General features: G+C 40.9%; 1 protein-coding gene across 4 annotated transcripts in view; it reads right to left on the bottom strand.

Moving 5' to 3' along the window:
• Nucleotides 1-14842: 14842 nt before the first annotated feature.
• Nucleotides 14843-21036, bottom strand: part of KCNQ2 (potassium voltage-gated channel subfamily Q member 2) — a 99422-nt gene continuing 93228 nt past the window's right edge. For all 4 annotated transcript variants that reach the window (XM_083146755.1, XM_083146754.1, XM_083146757.1 and 1 more), the window contains 2 exons: nucleotides 19549-19672; nucleotides 14843-19330 (listed from right to left, as the gene is read on the bottom strand). In XM_083146755.1, the coding sequence (XP_083002881.1) occupies nucleotides 18605-19330; nucleotides 19549-19672 (850 nt within the window). In that variant the 3' untranslated portion in view covers nucleotides 14843-18604. The remainder of the gene's footprint in view (nucleotides 19331-19548; nucleotides 19673-21036) is intronic.

Raw genomic sequence — 21036 nt, 5'->3', positions numbered from 1 at the left:
ATATTGGGCGTTCAACAAAGGCTCAGCACCAGATATGATAATTTGGGATGCTTTCAAAGCCTATGTGCGAGGCACCCTTAAAAAAAAAACAGGTGAGATAAAAAGAGCAAGTAGGCAAAAAATTTTAGACCTCGAGAACGCTTGTAATATTTGCGAAGCTAAATACTTAGTAGATAAAACCCCTGCAGCTAAATTGGCATGGGACCAGGCCAGAGAAAAATGGCTTGATTTCATAAAATCTGAAAATATAAGATATACAAAAATCAACACCCAGAGGTTTTATGCCTTTTCAGATAAGGTGGGTAGCTATCTAGCATATCTCGCACGGGTGGAAAAGCCCTCGAATGCGGTTCATGAGGTTCTGGATAAAAACGGGGATATGCAATATAGCACTGAGAATATCGGTATAGTATTTAAAGATTTTTATGAAACCCTGTACTCTTCTAGTAATCGATTCAATTCCCTGCAAGTGCAGAGCTTCCTGAACGGCATTGAATTACCTTCCCTGCACCCAGATGATAGTACCGCCTTAGATGCCCACTTTAAGTTTAGATGAAATAATATATGCCATAGAGATGCTTCCAGGGGGGAAGGCCCCTGGCCTAGATGGCCTACCTATAGACGTATATAAAAAATATGTAACATTTTTTGCCCCATTATTGATGGAACTTTTTTCATCATGCTTTGAAACAGGTACATGCCCTCATACCATGTTGGAGGCTAAAATTATATTATTATTGAAACAAGGGAAAAACCCCACTGACCCTGAGGCATATAGACCAATCTCTCTGATTCCTGCCGAGGCGAAAATATTGGCTAAGATACTAGTGACTAGGCTGAACAAATGCATGGAAAAAATTATTCACCCCAATCAGACTGGGTTCTTACCAGGTAAATCTACATCGTTAAATATTAGAAAGGTGTTTAGGCATCTACAGATCCCGCAGAACATTACGGATACATCGGCAATAATGACCTTGGATGCCGCCAAGGCATTCGATGCTGTCGAATAGGAATATTTATGGGCAACCCTGAAATCATTCGGCATAGGTGAAAAATTCATTAGATGGATTCAAATCTTATATAATAACCCTACAGCTAGGGTGTCCATAAATGGCTGGACATCCGCTGCCTTTACCCTACAGCGTGGGACGAGGCAGGGCTGTCCATTATCACCAAGCCTATTTTCTTTAGCAATCGAGCCCCTTGCGTGCGCCTTGAGGTCTAGTCTCGAGTTTGAGGGTTTTGCAGCTGGCAGTAACCCGGATAAAGTGGCATTATATGCCGATGATCTGTTGATCTTCATGCGGGACTATACAACATCAGCAATTAAAGTACTAAACCTGATTGAAAACCATGGGAAATACTCAGGCTTCAGTATAAATACTAATAAATCCAGCATAATGGCCCTGAAACAGTGCGCTCCTGGTGAGCGACAGATGGTTCTACCTATCAATTGGACCGATTCCTTCAAATATTTAGGGATAATGGTATCGAGAGATCCTTATAAATTTTGTCAGCTGAATATGCAACCACTGTTGGATTTTATCACAGTAAAATTCAAATCCTGGAGCAAGCTGCTCCTTACCGTTACAGGTCGGATCAACTTGATAAAAATGATTATTTTACCTAAAATCCTGTATATTGTTCAGCAGTCGCCGGTATATTTGCCAATATCCATGTTCCAAAAGCTTAATTCCTTGATATCATCATTTATATGGAGTAATAGCAGGGTCAAAATCCAAATGTGCACTCTAACGAGGGAAAAAACCCAGGGTGGGCTTGCTTTGCCTAATTTCAGATGGTACTATCTAGCGGGGCAACTGTCACATATCAGGGACTGGGTCATTTTTGAGAACAACAACAGTATAGTCCAAATCCTGTTGGGCCAAAATAACGGCAAATGCACCCCGCTTCAATATTTATTGAAGGGTAAAATAGCCCAAAGTGATCCCCCCTTGGTGACCCAGGCGGTCAAAATTTGGCAGGAAGCTAATAACCTCACTCGGTTCTCCGACATCGAGCTAGACCACCCCCTATCAGACTACGTGAAATTTTGGGAATTGAAAACACTCCACCCCGATGTGGGTTGGGGTCTATATGGGGTGACAGCTCTCAGTCAATTTTATGACCATGGGGTTATTAAATCTTACACAAATTTAGCACTAGAGTTTTCATTGCCAAAAGCGTTCTTCTTTAGATTTTTACAGATCAGGAATGCGTTAGAAACCCAATTTAAAAATAATATACCATCTTTTTCCGCCTCTCCAATTAAAGTAGAACTACTAAAGGAGGGAGGGAGGAAAAAAAAAGTTGTGTCTAGGCTCTACAGTGCAATCTCAGAGGCAGATAGTGCTGGCAGGTTGGATTCGCTAGCTAAAAAATGGGAGGACGACGTGGGCGTATTCTCGGCTGGTGAATGGGAAAAGGCCCTATCGTCAATACAATATGCAACTAATTCTATAAGAATGCAACAGGTGCAGATGTACGTGTTGCATAGAACATACATATCTACAACCCGATTGGTTAAGATGCATGCCAGGGCATCCCCCACATGTCCTAAATGTAACAGGACGGAGGGAACATTTTGGCACCTCCTCTGGGAATGCACTGTGGTAAAAAAAATTTGGGATGAAGTAAAATTAACCCTCAGTCAGACAAATATTCCCATCTCCACCCTTAACCCTAAAAGTTGTATATTATCTATTTGCAATGACGGCTGCCTGAGCAAATATGACAAGTTATATATATATAATGTATGCGCAACCGCCAAAATGATGATAGCTAGAACCTGGCATTCAAAAAACAGTCCTGATTTTGTCGCATGGATAGCGTTAGTTAATTACACAGTTGCACAGGAAAAATTTATATACTTAGGTAGGAATAAACTAAGCACATTTTTTAATATTTGGCACAGATGGAATGCATCTGCGTATGCAGCACGCTGAAATTAGCAGCAAATCAAGTTTAAAACACGTAATATTATATGGGGTATAGTTCCCCTCTTTTTTCTCGTTATTTATGTATCTTTATTGTTTTTGAGGGGCTTCTCCCCCTCTTTTCATCTTTCTCATTTTTCCTTCTTTAAATTCACTTTTTTTCCTTCCCCGGCACTACTACTTCGCCACCTGGTTATGATATATTAATTTTTCAGTATAGGCACATGCACTTTAAAATATATATATATCAATTATAAACTATTGCAACGGAAATACAGGACAATGTAGACGACCAGGTTAACACTGCTCAATATATGTAATATGATAATGTATATAACTCTGTCTATTGATGGGTGGGGTGGGAGGAGGGATGTGGGTTGAGGGGGAGCTGAGGTGGATGTGCCAGAGGGGGTATAAGCCTTCTCGTGTATAAATGTATGTTAATGCCATGGTTCTTCTGCATTCATCAAGTGAATGTAAGCGGCAAGTACCGCCACGTCCTCTCCGTTTTGTGTTTGTGTAATGTGTAGATGGGATGTCGTACACTCCGCCTAAATTGTCAATGTATGTTTTAAATGTTTTCTGATTTCTGTCTGTTTTTTATATAAATGCAAATAAAGATGAATTTAAAAAAAAAAAAAAAAAATACATACACTTCTGCTACGTCAAAGGAGCCCACTCTTGGTGGAAACCCATAAGCCAATCATATCAGAGTTCCTCAGGAGCTCTGTGGTGATTGGCTCTTTGCTGCTTGGCTGTCAGTCAAAGTTTCCTCCATAAGCTGCAATGGTGAGAAATCTCCATTTTAGCCTATGATGGGAACCACTACATTGTGGCTAACTGCAGGTTGATAGAGGTCAACCACATAGTTAGCTTCAGCGGAAACATACTTTTCTTGGAATGTAAAAAAATGTTGAAACTAAAGGGCCCCATACATCAGCAATTAATTGTGACAATTTTCAGATATGGAGATGATTGCCACAATTAATTTTAGATGTGTGGGCTCCCCCTTTTGGCAATCCCAATCACAATCGCCAATCGATTGCTTAATCAGGTTTTTAAACATGTTTAATAATCTGGTATTATCTGCAGATCTTTTTTAGATGTGTGGGCATTCCCAATTAGTTTTCTTCATCTATTTACATTATGAACAGCTGAAATGACAATCGATTGGGGCAATTTCCAGATATGAAGATGCAATCTTTAGATGGAAAAATCTGCCGATCACTGAAAAAAACTGTAATGTGTGGGCAAAGTCAGATAGATCTGAAAATCCATTTATCTGGCCAAAATATCCCTATATCTGAAAATCCATAAATTGTGATTGCTGATGTATGGGGCCCATAAAGTCCAGTATCACGATTATGGCATTACTATTGCAGAATTTAGGAGATGATGTATCAAGCAGTGAAGAGTAGAGAAGTTGCCCATAGCAACCACTAGGTTTTAAGGTAGCACTTATCAAGTACACTCCATAAAAAGATAGGTAGATTCATTTACCCATTCTTGATATATCACCCTGTGAGTTTCTTGCTAAATTCCAGATCATCTTCAAGACACTGAGCATACAGAACAGAACTTTCCTTGATCTCAAATAATGTGTGTCAGAAACTCCCGGGTCGGACATTTGACATTATGAGAAACCATTTGACTTAATATATACTGTACTGAAGTTGTTGGTTGTGCTGCAGGTGTCTTAGCACAGTAACACAGAGAAGCTAATAGACCGGGTAGCATACTGCAGTTCCCAATAGCATGCTATAGCAGCAGCTGCTCTCTTTATTAATAAAAGTGAAGACACAGGGCCTATAAACGGAGCACAGACAATTCATGTAGCTGTAGTAGGGTTCTGAGCATGTAGGCAGCATCTAATAGACTCCGGATGAGTAAGAGACCCAGGCATTGTCTCACATGCGCAGTAGGGCATGTTGCAAGATGGACCTATTTGTGCGCCTTAAATTGCAATTTATATTTAAATAAATCAATGCGTCTTAGAAGTGATCATTTCTCTTTTATTTAGTAATTAACTGCATTCCTGCAGAGCACACTTATCAGCATAGATTCACCATGCATGTTACAGCGAGCCTTCTCCCTTAGAATATTGGGATTTATAGCATAACAATGAATATATTTTTTATATAGTGTTTATGCAAATAGAATCTGCCTGATTAAACAGTTACTGTTTATCAGTATAGAACACCTTTCCTGCTCTGAGAAATCACTTTAAAAAAGGAAGGGGAGGGGGTTTACAATGGATTACAACATTTATTTCTTAAGAAAGGGGCCAGGATGTAATTGGAGCTGACTTTAGTGGGCAGACTTTTTTCCCGGAACTCAGCCAATGCTTTATTGCTGCGAATGCAAATCGAATCCAACTTCACACAAAATTTTTCGACCAGGAAGCGTCTGACTTTTTCAGACCAATCAAAAAGCATTGTATAGTATAACAGTTGCAGAAGGGGTGTAATAGAAGTTAGAAAATCTTGCGCACAACAGCTCTATAAAGTTGAACAAAGATAGAGCTGTTTTTTGGGGGGCAAGTTGTATTTGACAATGTTAAAGATCAATAAAAATTACACAATTATATTACTGTTGCAACAAAAAAAAAAAACATTTTGAAAATTATTTCTAATCTTAAAAATTCAACATAAACTTTGATCTTTCAAATAGTACATAAAACATATTTCCCCATAAAATTCGTCTTATTCACAACGAGATGCTATAGGATGCAGAAGCATTAAAATGATATTGGGCATGCCTATATTCTGTGTGTGCTTGTATCTGTATGATATCTGTATCTGGTGTTTGACAGAAAACACTGTAGCATAACATTTCCTATGCAATGCAGTTACAAATACACACAGATTTCAGGCATATCATTTTAAGCACTCTCACTTTATATATACTCTTCTTCAATGTCGATGTTTGATACCTCAAAGAAAAGAGAAGTAAAACACACTTCCCATAGTGTAGAACTTCCTAAAAATATGGTACGTTAAAAAACAATAAAGCATATATTCTTTTTACTCCGCACTGGACAGAGGCCTTCATTTAGGCCACAAGATGTCTCACAGACTCTCCGCAATGTATTCCTAACTAATAAAAACTTGTCAGATCTTCATTAACCTAAGATAAGAACAATGTTAAACATAGTGTAAAGTAATCATTTATTTAAACAAATAATTTTAAAACCATGTAAAAACACAAGGGGACGTAATACCGTGTATGGCCTTACACCAGTGGCTCCCAATCTTTTTTGAACCACGGCGCCCTAGAATATCAGAATATTTTTCACGGCACCCCTAGGTCAAAAGTTTCTTGTTGATCATTTTAGAAAATATATTAAATGAAGTAAATTGTGTTTATATGTTATCCTTAGGATCAATTATGTAGTGAGGAACCAGATAAGCTTTTGTTTGCCCACATATTTCATGATTGGTGACCACCAACTCTGGTTTTGCCTATTGCTTTTCCCATGACTATTATGAATTTGTCCTAGACCACCAATCCAAGGCACCCCTGCAAGTATCCTGAGGCACCCCAGGGTGCCTAGGCACACAGTTTGGGAACCACTGCCTTACACAAAGGAAATAGCGGCAGGGATTGAATATCCCCCTAGGATTAAAAACTGTATAAACTAGAATACAATAATGCACCAATTGCTTTCATTATATTATTTAAAAATTAACACTCCCCCGGGATTTTTTTCTACGACTGTACATGTTTATCTATTAAGTCACCAGGACACCACGCAGTGAGTCACACTAATCAGATTTCTTTTTGTTTGTTTGTTACTAATTGTACTGAAATTAGAAAGTGTCAGTGTCACTGCTGCAGGAATGTTGCTATTTCTCACAGCATAGACATCCCACTCTAATTTTAAAATTGTACATTACGTTATATTTTACCTTCCTCATTATACTACTATGTTCTCCAGTCATTACAGTCTTTGTTTGTTCTGTGTTATTTTTAGAATGCATCCCTAGCCCCCATACACTTAGCAAAACTTTAAAAAATCTGATTCATTAACCAGGTCGGTAACTACATATTTATACCGTTTATACCCCATTTACACTGCTGCAAAAACCCGGGTTTTTCCCTTGTGGACCCGGGTCAGCAGCGGTTTTAAATGGGGTTAACCCGTGTCCCTTTACACGGGACTTCTACCAAGGTCCTGACCAGGGTAGAACATGGGCACGAACTGGGTAGTGGGCAGTGTAAACGGGTATGCCGGGTCATCTGACCCGGCTCCCGATTACAGCAATGAGGGCGAATATGGAGGTCGGGCGGGGGGCGCGCACAGACTCCGCTGCTGTACTTTGCAGACAGCAGCAGGGGCAGGGAGGAGGTGAATGGATTCACCTCGTGGATGGGGGCTGCGGGGTCACAGAGGCTGGGCAGCCCAGCAGCTTACTTTAGTGCTGGGCGTACCCCCAGCGCGCTGTTCTGGGTCTCGGCATGGCAATTGATGATGTCATGAACGGACCAAAATCCCGGATCTGACCAGGCTTGGAACAGTGTTCCAAATACTGGTTCTGATCCGGGTTTTTGGTGTAAAAGGGGTATAATCCTTTCCCCTTCCAATGCTTAGAACTAAACTCTTCGAGGTTCTATTGAAGATTAGATGTTACTATGGGCCACCAATCAGATTCTATCTAGTATCTCCTAGAAGATGCTATATAAATAAGAAGTAAAATCTGACTAGTTGCTGTGGGCAACGTTCTTTCTTCAATAGAACTCCCATTTTAAGCAAAGGATAATTATTTCTTGAATTGTGCATCCAGACATTCAACTATTGGCCCTCAATACCTGTATGAGTTGCCCAAAGCCCCTGACATGGGTCTTTTAATGTGTCGGGGGTCTTCTGATGCACCATCATGTATACCCAGTCACCTCATTGGATCAAATTACAACGTTCATCTGTGTCTTTTGGCAGTGCAGCTTGTACCTGTGAATAAAAGCATTAATATATTTCATTATGGTATTGCAAAAGTTTGGAATCAATGAATCTGTCGATGTAAGGTGAAGCCAGGATAGAGGTGCTGGCATGCAATGATGGTCATCTAATGGGTGTGGTATAGGGGTCCGACAGTCAGGATCCCGACAGTCATTATCTCGACTGGCCGGACCCAGACAGCATGGTGAGCGCAACTAAGCCCCTTGCGGGCTCGCTGTGCTCGCCACGCTGGGAAAATAGCGGGTGGCCGTCGGGAACCCGGCTGTCGGTGTTTTGACAGTCGAGAGCCCGACGTCGGATGAATGCCTGTCGGGACCCCATCCGGCACACCATCTAATTGCTCATTCCAGTAATATTGTGGGTGAGCTGTGTCCAGAAGTTCTGGATGTTGCTTTTCCAGTAGAATGGGTGCCTCAGTCTAAGTAGATGATCAGAGATCTCTAACCCTTAGACAAAGCAATTACAAAAGGAGCCCAAAGTCAATGTCTCCTAAATCTCCTTATATTTTATACATGCCATTGTTATGGCCCAGTGATTAATGTATGTATATTAATAAATGTCTTCATTTTAATATATAATGTATTCTTCGTTAAGTGACATAATGACCATTTCTGATCTGTAGCACAGCTGGACTGTGGAATTGTTATTGTCACCATAGTTTCAATAAACAATACTTCTCCAATGTCACTTATGCTGCTTTCCCACTGCCTAAACGGGTAATGACCTGGTATTTGTAAACGGGTCTTTAAACGGGTAAGAGCCATAAAGACCCTTTCCCACTGCAGCTATTAAACGGTAAATTGCCGTTTAAATACCGTTTTTGTCACATTCACATTGTACCCGTTTAAACCACAAAGTAACCCGTTTAAACATGGGCTGTCATATAAATGGACTTTTCTTGCCCCACTTTACAGTCATCATGTGCAGGAAGCCAATCATGTCCTTAACCCTTATAAGTTTAGGACCCTTTCCCGCTGGCAAAAAAGGCTCTTAAACGGGTAAAACTCTGCTTTTTACCCGTTTAACAAATACCTGTATTTGTTAAATGGGTACAGCAACCTGGAGCTTTCCCACTGCAGCTCTACCTGTTTAAAAAAGCTAAAAAAAAAAAATCAATTTACCGTTTAAGAGCTGCAGTGGGAAAGGGGTATTAGAAGAATCACTACAGATATTGACAGGAGTCCCTGAAGCACTCAAGCATCTGACATCAGAAGGACCATCCCCATGCACTTTACGGAAGCTTTATCATTTTCCCATATCAAAATTTAATTTACAAAGATATTTCCAATGTTATTTTTTTTTTAAATCGGTACAATACAGTATACATATGTTTAAGGACGTTTACTCCTGTTTTCTCCATTGTATAACATCCCTACTTTTAAATAGGGGTAATAAGGGGTACATTTACTAAAGTTTCTAAAAATGATGTTGCCTATAGCAACCAATCAGATTCTGTCTACCTTTTCTCTATTGCACAAACTCGGTCCTCGGGACCCCACACAGTGCATGTTTTGCAGGTCTCCTCACAGAATTGAGTGAAATATTTAGCTCCACCTATGGATCTTTTCAAATGTGTCAGTCAGTAATGAGTGCACCTGTCGGGTGACCTGGAAAACATGAACTGTGGGGGGTCCGAGTTTGAGAACCACTGCTTTATTGCATCCAAGTAAATGATAGACAGAATCTAAATTGTTGCTATGGGCATTACACCTCTTTTCATTTTTAGAAGTTTTAGGAAATTAACCCTAAGGGGGTATGCAATCCCGGATCACAGCTGTCTATCACTCCCACTCACAGCCGTGATCCAGGCCCGTTTACGTTTTGCCCGACAGCAAATTGGCAGGCGGGATGCAATGTCCTGCCGATCGGTGAAAAGTGAGTGTGTCTGCGTAAACGGCCGTGGGTTGTCGATCTGTGGCTGGGATCGCGACAATTCACGGCCGTTATCGGCAGAACGGGCCCGACAGCTTCTGAAGTCCTGCTCATTCTGCTGTGATCCCTCTTAAATGCTGTCTGTAAAGAAGAACATTCCATATGCTATATATTTCTGAAGTTATTACAAAAGATAAATTTAGATAATATAATATGCTTGTGATCAGACCTTGAGAATGCTCTGTACATCTTCAAGATGTTCGGCTCAATTCACACGGATTCGGTATGAAATCGCGACGGTCAAAAAACCGACAGCTATTGACCTACGGTCAAAATCCCGACATGGTCAAAATCCCGACATTTAAAATCCCGACAAGGTCAAAATAACGACATATAGAATGTAGACAGGAGAAAAGGCAACATGACTTTCGGTCGACAGGTCGACAGGTTTTTCACAGTCGACATGGACACAGTTGGAAGTCAACCGCAGCCCCTCGCATCTCTAGCTTTGCTCGCAATGCTTCGGGCACGGTGCCTCGCTGCGCTCGGCACACTATTTTATTCTCCCTCCACACCCTAGTAGATGGTAGGGCATGAAATACCGCCTGTCGGCACATGTCGGTTCAAAAAACAGTGGAAAAACCTCGCGACCTGTCGACCGAAAGTCATGTTGCATTTTTCACCTGCCTACATTCTATATGTCCGTATTTTGACCTTGTCGGGATTTTAAATGTCGGTATTTTGACCTTGTCAGGATTTTGACCATGTCGGGATTTTAAATGTCGGGATTTTTACTGCATCCCATTCACACAGGTTCTTGAGCTGGGAAGAGCATTCATTTTAGACGCTTTATGCAAAGGAGATATTTTCCTAAAGGGTGCCCAATTCTTGCTGAGTAATATCATTCTACTGAGCTGCCACAAGAACACTTCTTCCATATCAGGAACTTTGTTAATTTACAGTAACTATTTGTTTGGTTATGGGTCTGCATTGAGTCGACCACATAAGGTCCACGTGGCTTAGGTCGACATGAAATAGGCCGAATTGGCTACGGCCGACAGGGATGGAATTTCCACACAAGCATCAGGTCGACAATGGCAAAGTTGACAGCCAGAAGGTTAACATGAGTTGTTCTCGTTTTTTATCCCAAATGTTGACATAGTCAACATGAACACCGTCAAAGTGTGACTCCACACTGCATGGATTGGGCATCTCCTAATCTATGAGGCCTCATTACAATCTAGCGAGGCACAAAGCTGACTGAGTTTTAAATGATTTCTTTTTATTACACAGTGCACTATCTGTGGTCTGAGTGCAAATTAATATGTGTGATTTTTTTACAGCAAGTGACCGACAATTATTTAATTAAATATTTGTACCCTTTCATATAGGTTGCATTGTCATTCAGTGTATCAGCAAGCAATGCAGTTACCCATAATATTGTAAATAAACGCATCAATGGGTTGAAGTTTAAGAAAATGCATGAAGAAATCATACACTATGGCAGTGGTTCCCAAACTGTGTGCCGTGGCTCCCTGGGGTGCCTCGGGACACTTGCAGGGGTGCTACAGATTGGTGGTCCAGGACAAATTAAAATTATTTATGATCAATTATTTATGGACAAAACCATTGCTGGTGGCTGCCAATCAGAAAATATGTGTACAATCAGAAGCAAATCCTGCCCTTTAACACATATCTGAACCTAAGAAGCACATATAAACACAATCTTCTTAATTGTATATATATATTTTGGGCCTAGGGGTGCCATAGAAACATTCTGATACTCTAGGCAGGCATGTCTAAACTATGACCCTACAAGTCCCATCATGCCTTGCCAGAGTTTTGCTATTAGGGAATGCTAAAACTATGGCAAGGCATGCTGGGATGTGTAGTTTCACAACAGTTGGAGGGCCATAGTTTGGACATGCCTGCTCTAGGGTGCCGTGATTCAAAAAAGATTGGGAACCCCTGCACTATGGGCATCAGACAATTTGAGGCATACTACATCTGTATGTACAGCACCTTCAAAGATTATTACATGGTAATCAAAGTAATAAGCTATGAAAACATAGTTCAAGAACTACTCACATAACTACATCTCCTACACTATGATAACAAGCCAGACAAAGCATGTATGATGCCAGCTTCTGTTTCATTGCTGTTTCAAACTCTGTCATTCCATAAAACCTCCTTTCCTTCTACTTCACCTTGCTTCCTTCGCTCAAAACCATGCATAGACAGAGACACCTAAAGAGCCTTCTCCTTTACTTACCCTGTGTTCCAAGATTCTAGTTACATAATACAAGGACTTCACCCTTTTCCAGCACAACCTGTTCCTTCAATGATGTTCCTTCCTAACTTCTTTAGACTTTTAAAACAGTTGGTCAGTCTCTTCTTTTTGAAACCCTTATCCTTTCTCCTGGTTCACTTGCAACATTTATTAATGTTCCCAGTGTTTGTGTGACTGAAACCTTCTTCTTTCATTGTCCCCCATCTGTTGCTTTTCCTAAATTCTATGTTCTTGGCCTTCTACATTCTGTCTTTGGGGGAATTCAAATGTTTATCGTTAGCTGATCTCCAGTCTAAAGGGAAAATCACAAGGGGATTTCTAATTGATGTGTTTGTTGCATATATTGCTTATGAGCAGGGTGCAAAAAGTTCTCTTTGAGCATTCAAACAGGTCAATTGTTGCACATTTCAGCTGAGCAGGTGCACACTGAAATGCTGGTGCCAACAGATTTGGATATCTGTTTCTGTATCTTTACCTCAATATCCAAATGCTACCTAAAGTACTGTATGTTTAAGGAGCTCATTATCTTACCAAAGTAGTTACTCCTCCTCCTCTAGTTTTCTTCACAGATGACATTACCACACTCTTTCCTGTTCTATAATTCTCCTGCCTTGGGGCCTTATTCTGATCCACTCCTTCTGGCAAATTCCTTCTTAGATGGACAAAACCATGTGCACTGCAGGGGGGCAGATGTAAAATGTGCAGAGATAATTAGATTTAAGTGAGTTATTTTGTTTCTGTGCAGGGAAAATACTGACAGAGTTATTTTTACACTGCAATATAGATCTCTTTTTGAAGTAAAACCCCACCCAAATCTAATTCTCTCTGCAAAAGTTACATCTGCCCCACCTGCAGTGCACATGGTTTTGTCCATCTAAGAAGGAATTTGCCAGAAGGAGTAAACCAAAATAAGGCCCATGAACTCAACTCAACTTCACTCGTCTTGTTCTTTGCCTTGTTCCAATCTAAACATTCATTCCAGGGTAACAAACGTTCCATTATTTGACTAAACAGATCAAGTGAAATATTTTTTTGGCCATGTGGCTTGATTATTTTGTGCAAAGTAAATGTTGCTTGTGTGGTACATGATACAGTATTCTTTAATTTTGATGCAGCTTGTCATAAAAACTAGTAACAAACGTTACATGAAAAGGACATTTTCGTGGAACAACCCATTAGCATAATATGTCTGTTGTACTTCTGACTTTATGAAAATTCGGTACTTGTGTATTATCATGGCGCCAGCGCGCAACGTAGTTGGTGTAGTCAGAGCTACATAGTCAGCGTAGTCAGAGTTACGTAGTTGTAGTAAGGCAGTGCAGCAAGCATAGTCAGCATAGTGTAAGCCTAGTGAGCGCCTCTCACACAGCGCCGAAAATCGCCAGATCCCCTGCGCTGGCGAATGCCGGCAGAGAGGCGATCATGTGGGTGCCGGTGGAGATGAGCTCCATCTGCCTCATACGCTTGTGCATCTCAGCAATTCGTAAAGGTCTCAGCAATTCGTAAAGGTGACATACTGACAAATGCCTCCATTTCAAACCCCCACTATCCATGTCAGCCCGAATCAGCTCCACACCAACGTGGATAGTGGGGGTATGAACAGGTCGGGAGGACACATACCGCGTCCGCTCGCCACGATTTGGGCTGGCGTGGATAGTGGGGGTGTTTCAGGAACACATTTATACCTCATGTCAAGCAGGTTAAAATGGTCAATGGTTCCCACACATGTAATAAGCGCTGACTGACTACGCTAACTGCAAAACGCTGACTGACTATGCTAACTACGTAAGCTCTGGCTAGCCGCGAATGTACTGAATACGCTGGCTGTGGGAACACGACGCTGATACTGACAGGGACGCTAACTACACTGGCTGCGGGAACACAATGCTGATACTGACAGGGATGCTGACTACACTGGCCACGGGTACACTACACTGATTCTGAAAGGGACACTACGCTAACTACGTAACGGGCACCGTGATAATACACAAGTACCAAAAATTCTTATCAAATTATCTCATCATCTCCCACCTTGACAACTGCAATATTTTATTACATAGCCTTTCCCTCTAAATATCGTAAACACTGCAGTACATCTTCTTTCACCACTCTATGGGGGTTATTTTGGTTCACTCAAATGTATCTATACCTTCAGAGCCCTTGCCAGCTCTCCCTTCATATGTGACTAAACTTATCACATGACCTTTGCCATTCTACTGTGGTCTTGGCTACCAAGACTTGTTCCATATTACTCCCCATGTGTAAATCCCTACTCTGTCCACTCAACATTAAAGCCATCAAAACTCACCTCTCCAATTGCCTGTCTCATCACCATATACTGTACCATGCATAATGCATCTACCATCTGCAGTCCTGATGCCACTAATAGTTGTACTAGCTTCTATTTTCACCACAACGCCAGCTCAATCTAGCCTTTATCATGGTAAGTACTTGTTATATATTCATGGAATTTGTATTTTGTATGATATGTACAGTAATTGTGAGGAACTACGTGTTATGTGAGAAAATGTATATACAGTACCACTGTTCCACTTTCATATTGGATTGACTAGGTCATTTAGTATTAAAGTGTACCTGTTACTTATACTTTGCCCTTCAGTGATGGCATTAGGCCCTGTTGAAAGGACAGGCTACATTGTATTGCAACTAAACGACAAATCTGCTGCATCCTGTGTGTTTCAGTGATGAATGCATTTTGTAAAGTCTATCCATTGTGTTGCAGCACTCCTAGTGGAGGATAATAAAAAGGCAGGACACACAATAAATTATACAAATCTGTTTTAATGACTTATGTATCCATATCAGCCTTTCTTTGCATGGAAAGGCACTCAGCAAGGCTGGAAACCTTTCAAACAAGTTATGGGTGAGCAGATAAACCCTACTCAAGGTCCTTCTGGCACTGATGGGAGGCAACATGGTGTGTGTTGTACTACCACCAGAGAGAGAGAGAGAGAGAGAGAGAGAGAGAGAGAGAGAGCGAGCGAGAGAGAACAGCCTGATCCCTGGCAGGGAAGGTGCTAACATTTTATCCTTTGGCCTGTGCCAGACATATATACTCATCAGTAAGTTCAAATGTTTTGGCCTCTTTATATATTGGATTTAAGACCTTGCATGACAAGTCCCGAGACTACGAATTAAGGGATCCTGAGGTGAGCACGACTTTTGTGATGTCATTTTTATCTAAATTCCTAGCATTGCACAGCTGTGCTGTAGGAGAATGGGATAAAGGAGATTCCACATATTCAGTTAATTATTTAATTGTACATACCCCCTGTAACTCGTACTAAACGCAGTGCTATAGTGAATTTTTGTGATTTTTGTTCTTAGCATTGCAGCTGTGGCTTATACCTGCAAGATTTGACCCCAACCCACCACCCCAGGATTCTATTCAATCAGGAGAGAAATTAAACAACATAGTTCTCAAAAGTTCAAAATGAAAACAGAAAGGAGAAGCAACACATTTAGCAATAGTTGGAAGGTGGCATGTGCAAACTAATAAACAGAAGTCATCTGATTAAGAAACATTGCATTTTTTTTTTTAAATGGCATCACAATCCAACTTGGGAAGATGGTGAGAAATACTGAATTTACTTTGATTATTTTGGTTAAACCCTTTGGTAGACATGAGGGATCATGCAGCAAACTGCACAGCAATGAACTGCTACACCCCCTGACACCAAAAGGGTACATGGAAGTTGTTTTAAATTGCCTTCAAATCACTTGCCCACCATCAAAGCTTGCAAGTATCTGTGTACATGTTGCATGCATTTCTAGCAGTCATCAGGTTAAGGCTGATCCTTCACAATGCATAATAGAAAGGAAAGCGGAGCGTAAGATTGAGCCTTCTCTTGCAGGCTGCAGAACATTGCAACAAGACAGCCATGCACGAGGTGCTGAAAACCCTAGATGCAGGCAGTGTGGTGAACTGGCATGGCCCCCCCTTCACAGCCCAGTGAACCATATATTAGAGCCTTTATCTGACCCATTACAGAACTGGAATGACAAAAAAAGGCAATTATGTAAAAAGTTTCTTTGGAGAGAAGAAGTGCAACAAAAACCCAAGGCTGTAATGCAAATAAATACAAGCAAAAGCCAGTGGGTTGGCAGTTGGAACCAAAGCAGATGCGGCTGGTGAGAGGAGCCTGGGAGTCCATTTATAAAAAGTAAATTTTATCCTCCCAGATGCCCCTTTAATCCAAATGCTATAAATTACTAAATTGAAAGCATTCTCATGCCCATTGTAACCCTTCCTGAGCTTAGAACTTGGAAGGCTCATCAATGTCATCCTATGCCCTCACCCCTAGAGAGCATTCCTCAAGAGGTTAAAGATGCAACCACATCATGTTTTTCTTCAGTGATCCTTTTATAGTGATCACAATCACAGCAAATACTGTGGAAATAAATACAATTAATATTTGTAAAATATAGATGAAATAAAATTTAGGATTTTACTAAACCATAGCTCTTCAATGAATTGTATGAAGAGCTAATGGCAGTTCTTGCAGCTATAAGGCATGGAGAGAAGGGGAGGTCCTCCCACCCAATTCCACATCCAAAGACCTCAATCTTTCCCAAGCATGCTGGGTAGGGGCCCCTGCGCTGCTCTTGGGAAACAGAATGTGGCTCAGGACGCTAGAGAGACATCACTGGAACCCACACTCCCATTTTGGTAGGGAGCCCTCAGCCCAGCAATGGATTGCCCCATTGCTATTAGTAAATCCTAACCATACTGGAAGAAGATGGAATGGGAGCCAGGAGTCATCTCTTCAGTAGGCTAATTAAGAGTATGTTTTTCCAAAAACGTAAGAGTTAAAATACACTTTTGTACAAAAAGTCTGCCATGTATTTAATGTCATCTTTAAATCTATGTGCTACAGTTTGTCGGCAGCATGAGGTCACACACATTTTGTCAACATGTAACTATGTCGGCGTTATGAGTTTAAACATCATGGTAAATACTTAAACCTACTGTATACTGGTAGTATGGTTTTACTAATATTAGGACCAGGTCGTCAGAGTGCGATCGACATTACACTGCCTACAAACCGTTTATAGACATTGTGAGTATTGTAAAATTAAGTGCATTCTAATTATAGAGTTAGTAGCCTGCACAGTATATTTACAGAATACATTTGGGAACATGTATAAAAGTTTTGGCTAGATAAAAAAGGTGCTGTAAGACACAAACACCAGGTATTATTTTTTTCTGATTCTGTTTAGAAAATCAGCCCTCAACATGAGTAGTGTTCATGCCTGACAATGAGGATTCAAGTGTCTGAGTTAAATGATTGTTGTACAGCTTTACCTTCCATAGGCTACACTACAGTATGGTTAACAGATAATGTTCTAAAAAGTGGAGGCGTTACTCAAAACAAATTTTAGATCTTTGAGTAAATAAACCTCATAGACAGATTGCAAAAAATGTGTAAGGCATGTAAATTGTCTATGTACAATTTTCAATGCTTAAATAACATCTCAGTGGATGTTACATCATCTTAGTGGTATGGTTTAAGTCATCATTTTACATGTAATATGGAGTAAGGACATTAACTTATAAATGATCCTAAAGAAAAACGTTAAACAGCACCAGATGAGGTCTTGAGATGTAAACTAGGTGGAACTCAGGCTAGCCCTTGGGTCTTTCTGTACTACTACACTACTTTACTATTAAAGTGTTTGATAAGTGAGTGTGATACAAAACACAGGTCTCCTTGATACATGTAGATGTCCCGGCCATCTTCAGAAGCCTAAAACAAAAGACTGTTGGAGGTGGGAAAGCTATACTAAAAAATCCAGAATCAAACTCTGAATTTTGTATAGATTTAGAAAAATTTAGAAAATTTTTACAGATTTAGAAGGGATGCAAGAGCTTTGTATCTCTCCTTATATATGCAAATGTGTGGGCTTGTATTGCTTCATACACATAAAGAAGGGACTTGTGTTAGTAGAACTCTTGATAACCAATGTGTAAAACTGAAAAATGTATAAATCAAGAACCTGTGAATTGTGGAGTGCTCTTTATGTAATAAAAACACAACTGGTAAATATACAGTATCTGTGTACCTGATGAACACACTTTGTGTGCATAGAAGGAAGTCTTGGAGGTGCCCAATATTCTACACAGATATGTAAACAGGTAGAAGAATAGTTGGAGGTTTACGAAGCTCTGCACCTACCCAAGGACATTTCTGAATGTGTCCCAACTTTCAGTAAATGGGCACGAAATAATCAATGGCTGTTTATCAAGAAATCCCATAAATAAAACTAAATTGCCTATATAACCCAAGAATGTAATGAAAACATTTATATAACAGGGCGCCTGACCCAATGTACTGGGCTCTGCAAGCAAATCCTCATTGAACAACAATGAGTTGTTACAGAAATTGCCACAATTACTTTTAAACTCTTGGATGTGGTTGCACCTTTGAAAGAGGGTGTAGACAAGGAGACCCTTATTCTGGGTGCATTACATTAATGGCTAAATGCCAATATCTACAAAAGTCCAAAATAATCCCAGGAAACAGATTACTTGCCAGTTGGCCATCCCATTTCACCATAAGGTCCCTCCCCAGTGCTTGACCTGGGAGGTGGGCCACAGGGGGTGCACAGGTCAGAGTCTGTGTCTGACTCTCCCTCTGCAATGTAAGGACGGCCTTTGTTACTAGAGCCAGAACCCACCACTGCCCCATTGTTGAAAACATCCAGGTTCTCTTTGGACTGAGAAATGCTGAAGCCACTGAAAGAGCGTTCTAACTCTTCATGATCCACAGAAGGAATAGATATGGAGGTGTCGCTATCTCTAAGGGCTGCATTGTCTCGCTGTTTGGCAGATCCTTCTTCACCAGCCCCCATTCTGCTTCCTCCATACGCAGAAGCTGAGCGCTCATGTGATGGTGGAGGTGGGATTCTCACCATAGAATTAGAGTCAGCCACTGGTGAAGAGCCATGGCTGTGTCGTTGATACGGCTGTTGCTGCTGCCATGATGTGGATGGCGGGCAGTAAGTTGTGCCAGTCCCCTGTGCAGGTGGAGCACTAAAGTTTTTTTGTCCCACTGAGCTTGTAGAGCGAATAACCTTTGTAATGCAGCTGTTCTTTTCTACAGGATCCCGACTGTCCTCGGGACTGTGATATGGAGGTGCTGGCTCACGGTCCTTGGCCCCAAAATAGGCCTCTGTTTCAGAAGGTGGAATACCCATCCTTTGCATGTAGATGTTTACCAGAAAGTCAAGCTTCTTCTCCATTGAAAGCACCTACAAAAACCATGGTGGTTAATTTAACATATCCAAAATGTAGTACAAATAAAATAAAAAAATATGAATATGAATTTATTCAATGTTCATTAAGAAACAAAAATATCAAAAATATAAACATCACAACCTATAGGAACCACTGACATAATTAATTCTTGGTGAATCGATAAGGAATTTTCCTAAGGATTAACTCAATAGTAGTGGTTAATGTGCCTCACCTGCTTCTCCACCTTGCCTAAACGGCCCATCATGCTAGGATCCTCGGGAATCTCTGATTCAGCCGCTCCTTTAGTCCTGTCTTTCTCATTGATGGAACCTCCTCTCCCAACAATTTGGTCCACTCTACCAGGAACATAAACATACCCCAGAATGCCCAAAGATTAGCCATACATCAGGGCAGATTTTGTGCGCTATTGCTCCAATAAGTGGAAAGAAATTCCTCTCAACCAGATACATTCAATATTAAAATGAAGCTTAAGCTGCTATAGCATCTACTGTATGAGGACCTCAAAATTATTCTAGTAACTGGAGCCCATTAGACCGGGTTATCCAGGAACATTGCACTGACATCTATGAAGAGTCCTACAAGAGCACAGTATTCACATTAATAATTAATTAATAAATAGGCGTTAACCAATAAGCTAATAATAATAATATATATTTTTCCTCGTAACTGACATGATTGTTTGAACTCAACCTGATTGCACTTCCCCCAAAATGTCAAAAATGGCGGCATTGTCTATATGAAGAACAGCTGGTGATAGGGTTCATAAAGCCAGACTGACTTATCAGTATGGAGCATTGATGAATTCCTGCTCTTGTACAACTCTTCTGATAGATGTCTCCGGCTTCAGTTTACAGAAGCCTTTCCCCAGTTCTTTGTACCATTCATTACATCTGTGTTACTCTTGAATGCAGAGCGGCTCCCACCAGCCGGCATGATATGTAATGGGGACACGTGCACTTAATGAGGGTGGGGGTCCAAGGATGGAGAGGACACAGACAGACACAGTGACAGCAGAGAGGATGAGGAGCCAGGATACTGCAAGGCAGAAAGCAACAGCCTGCGACAACTGCCTGTTTCATTTACTTCACCCTTTAGTCCAAGTCAAATAATTAGGGGATTATGAATAATATATAGTTAAATTATTAATTACTGCAGAGACTCCCGGGACTACAGTTGAGTACTAAGTTGGTTTCACTGGTCTAATGAGCATTTAAGAGGGTTTTTTCACTTTAAATATGATTTTTACTAATTTGTGTTTACTTCCATTACTAGAACTGGTGTCTCCCCTGTGACTCTATCAGGGTTCTGATTCCATTTACATAGCAGAGACCTCTGCTGATCTGCAGAGCTGCAGAGCTCTGTCTGTTTCAGGAGGACTCAGGCATAGCAGCTGTGAAACTTTTAAATTAGAACTGCTATGTTGGATCTTCTAGATCGGAAACAGCACTAAAGCCCTGTACACACGATGTGAATGGGGAGCCTGTGCTGAGCAATGTGCTTAAGCACAGATCGATGCACACCAGCGATGCAGCACTATGTGTGCTGAGCGATCTGGGCGGGCCATTGTTCTCTGATGAAAGAACACTGGCGATGAGGCCATTGTTCTCTGGTGAAAGAACACTGGCGATGAGTTCATTGTTCTCTGGTGACAGAACACTGGCGATGACTAGATTTTGACTGCGTGCAGTCAAGATCTAGT

Source organism: Crinia signifera, chromosome 6 (genome assembly GCF_055691185.1).
Source record: "Crinia signifera chromosome 6, ASM5569118v1, whole genome shotgun sequence".
NCBI classification, from domain to species: Eukaryota; Metazoa; Chordata; class Amphibia; order Anura; family Myobatrachidae; genus Crinia; species Crinia signifera.
This window is presented reverse-complemented; position numbering and strand designations above follow the sequence as displayed.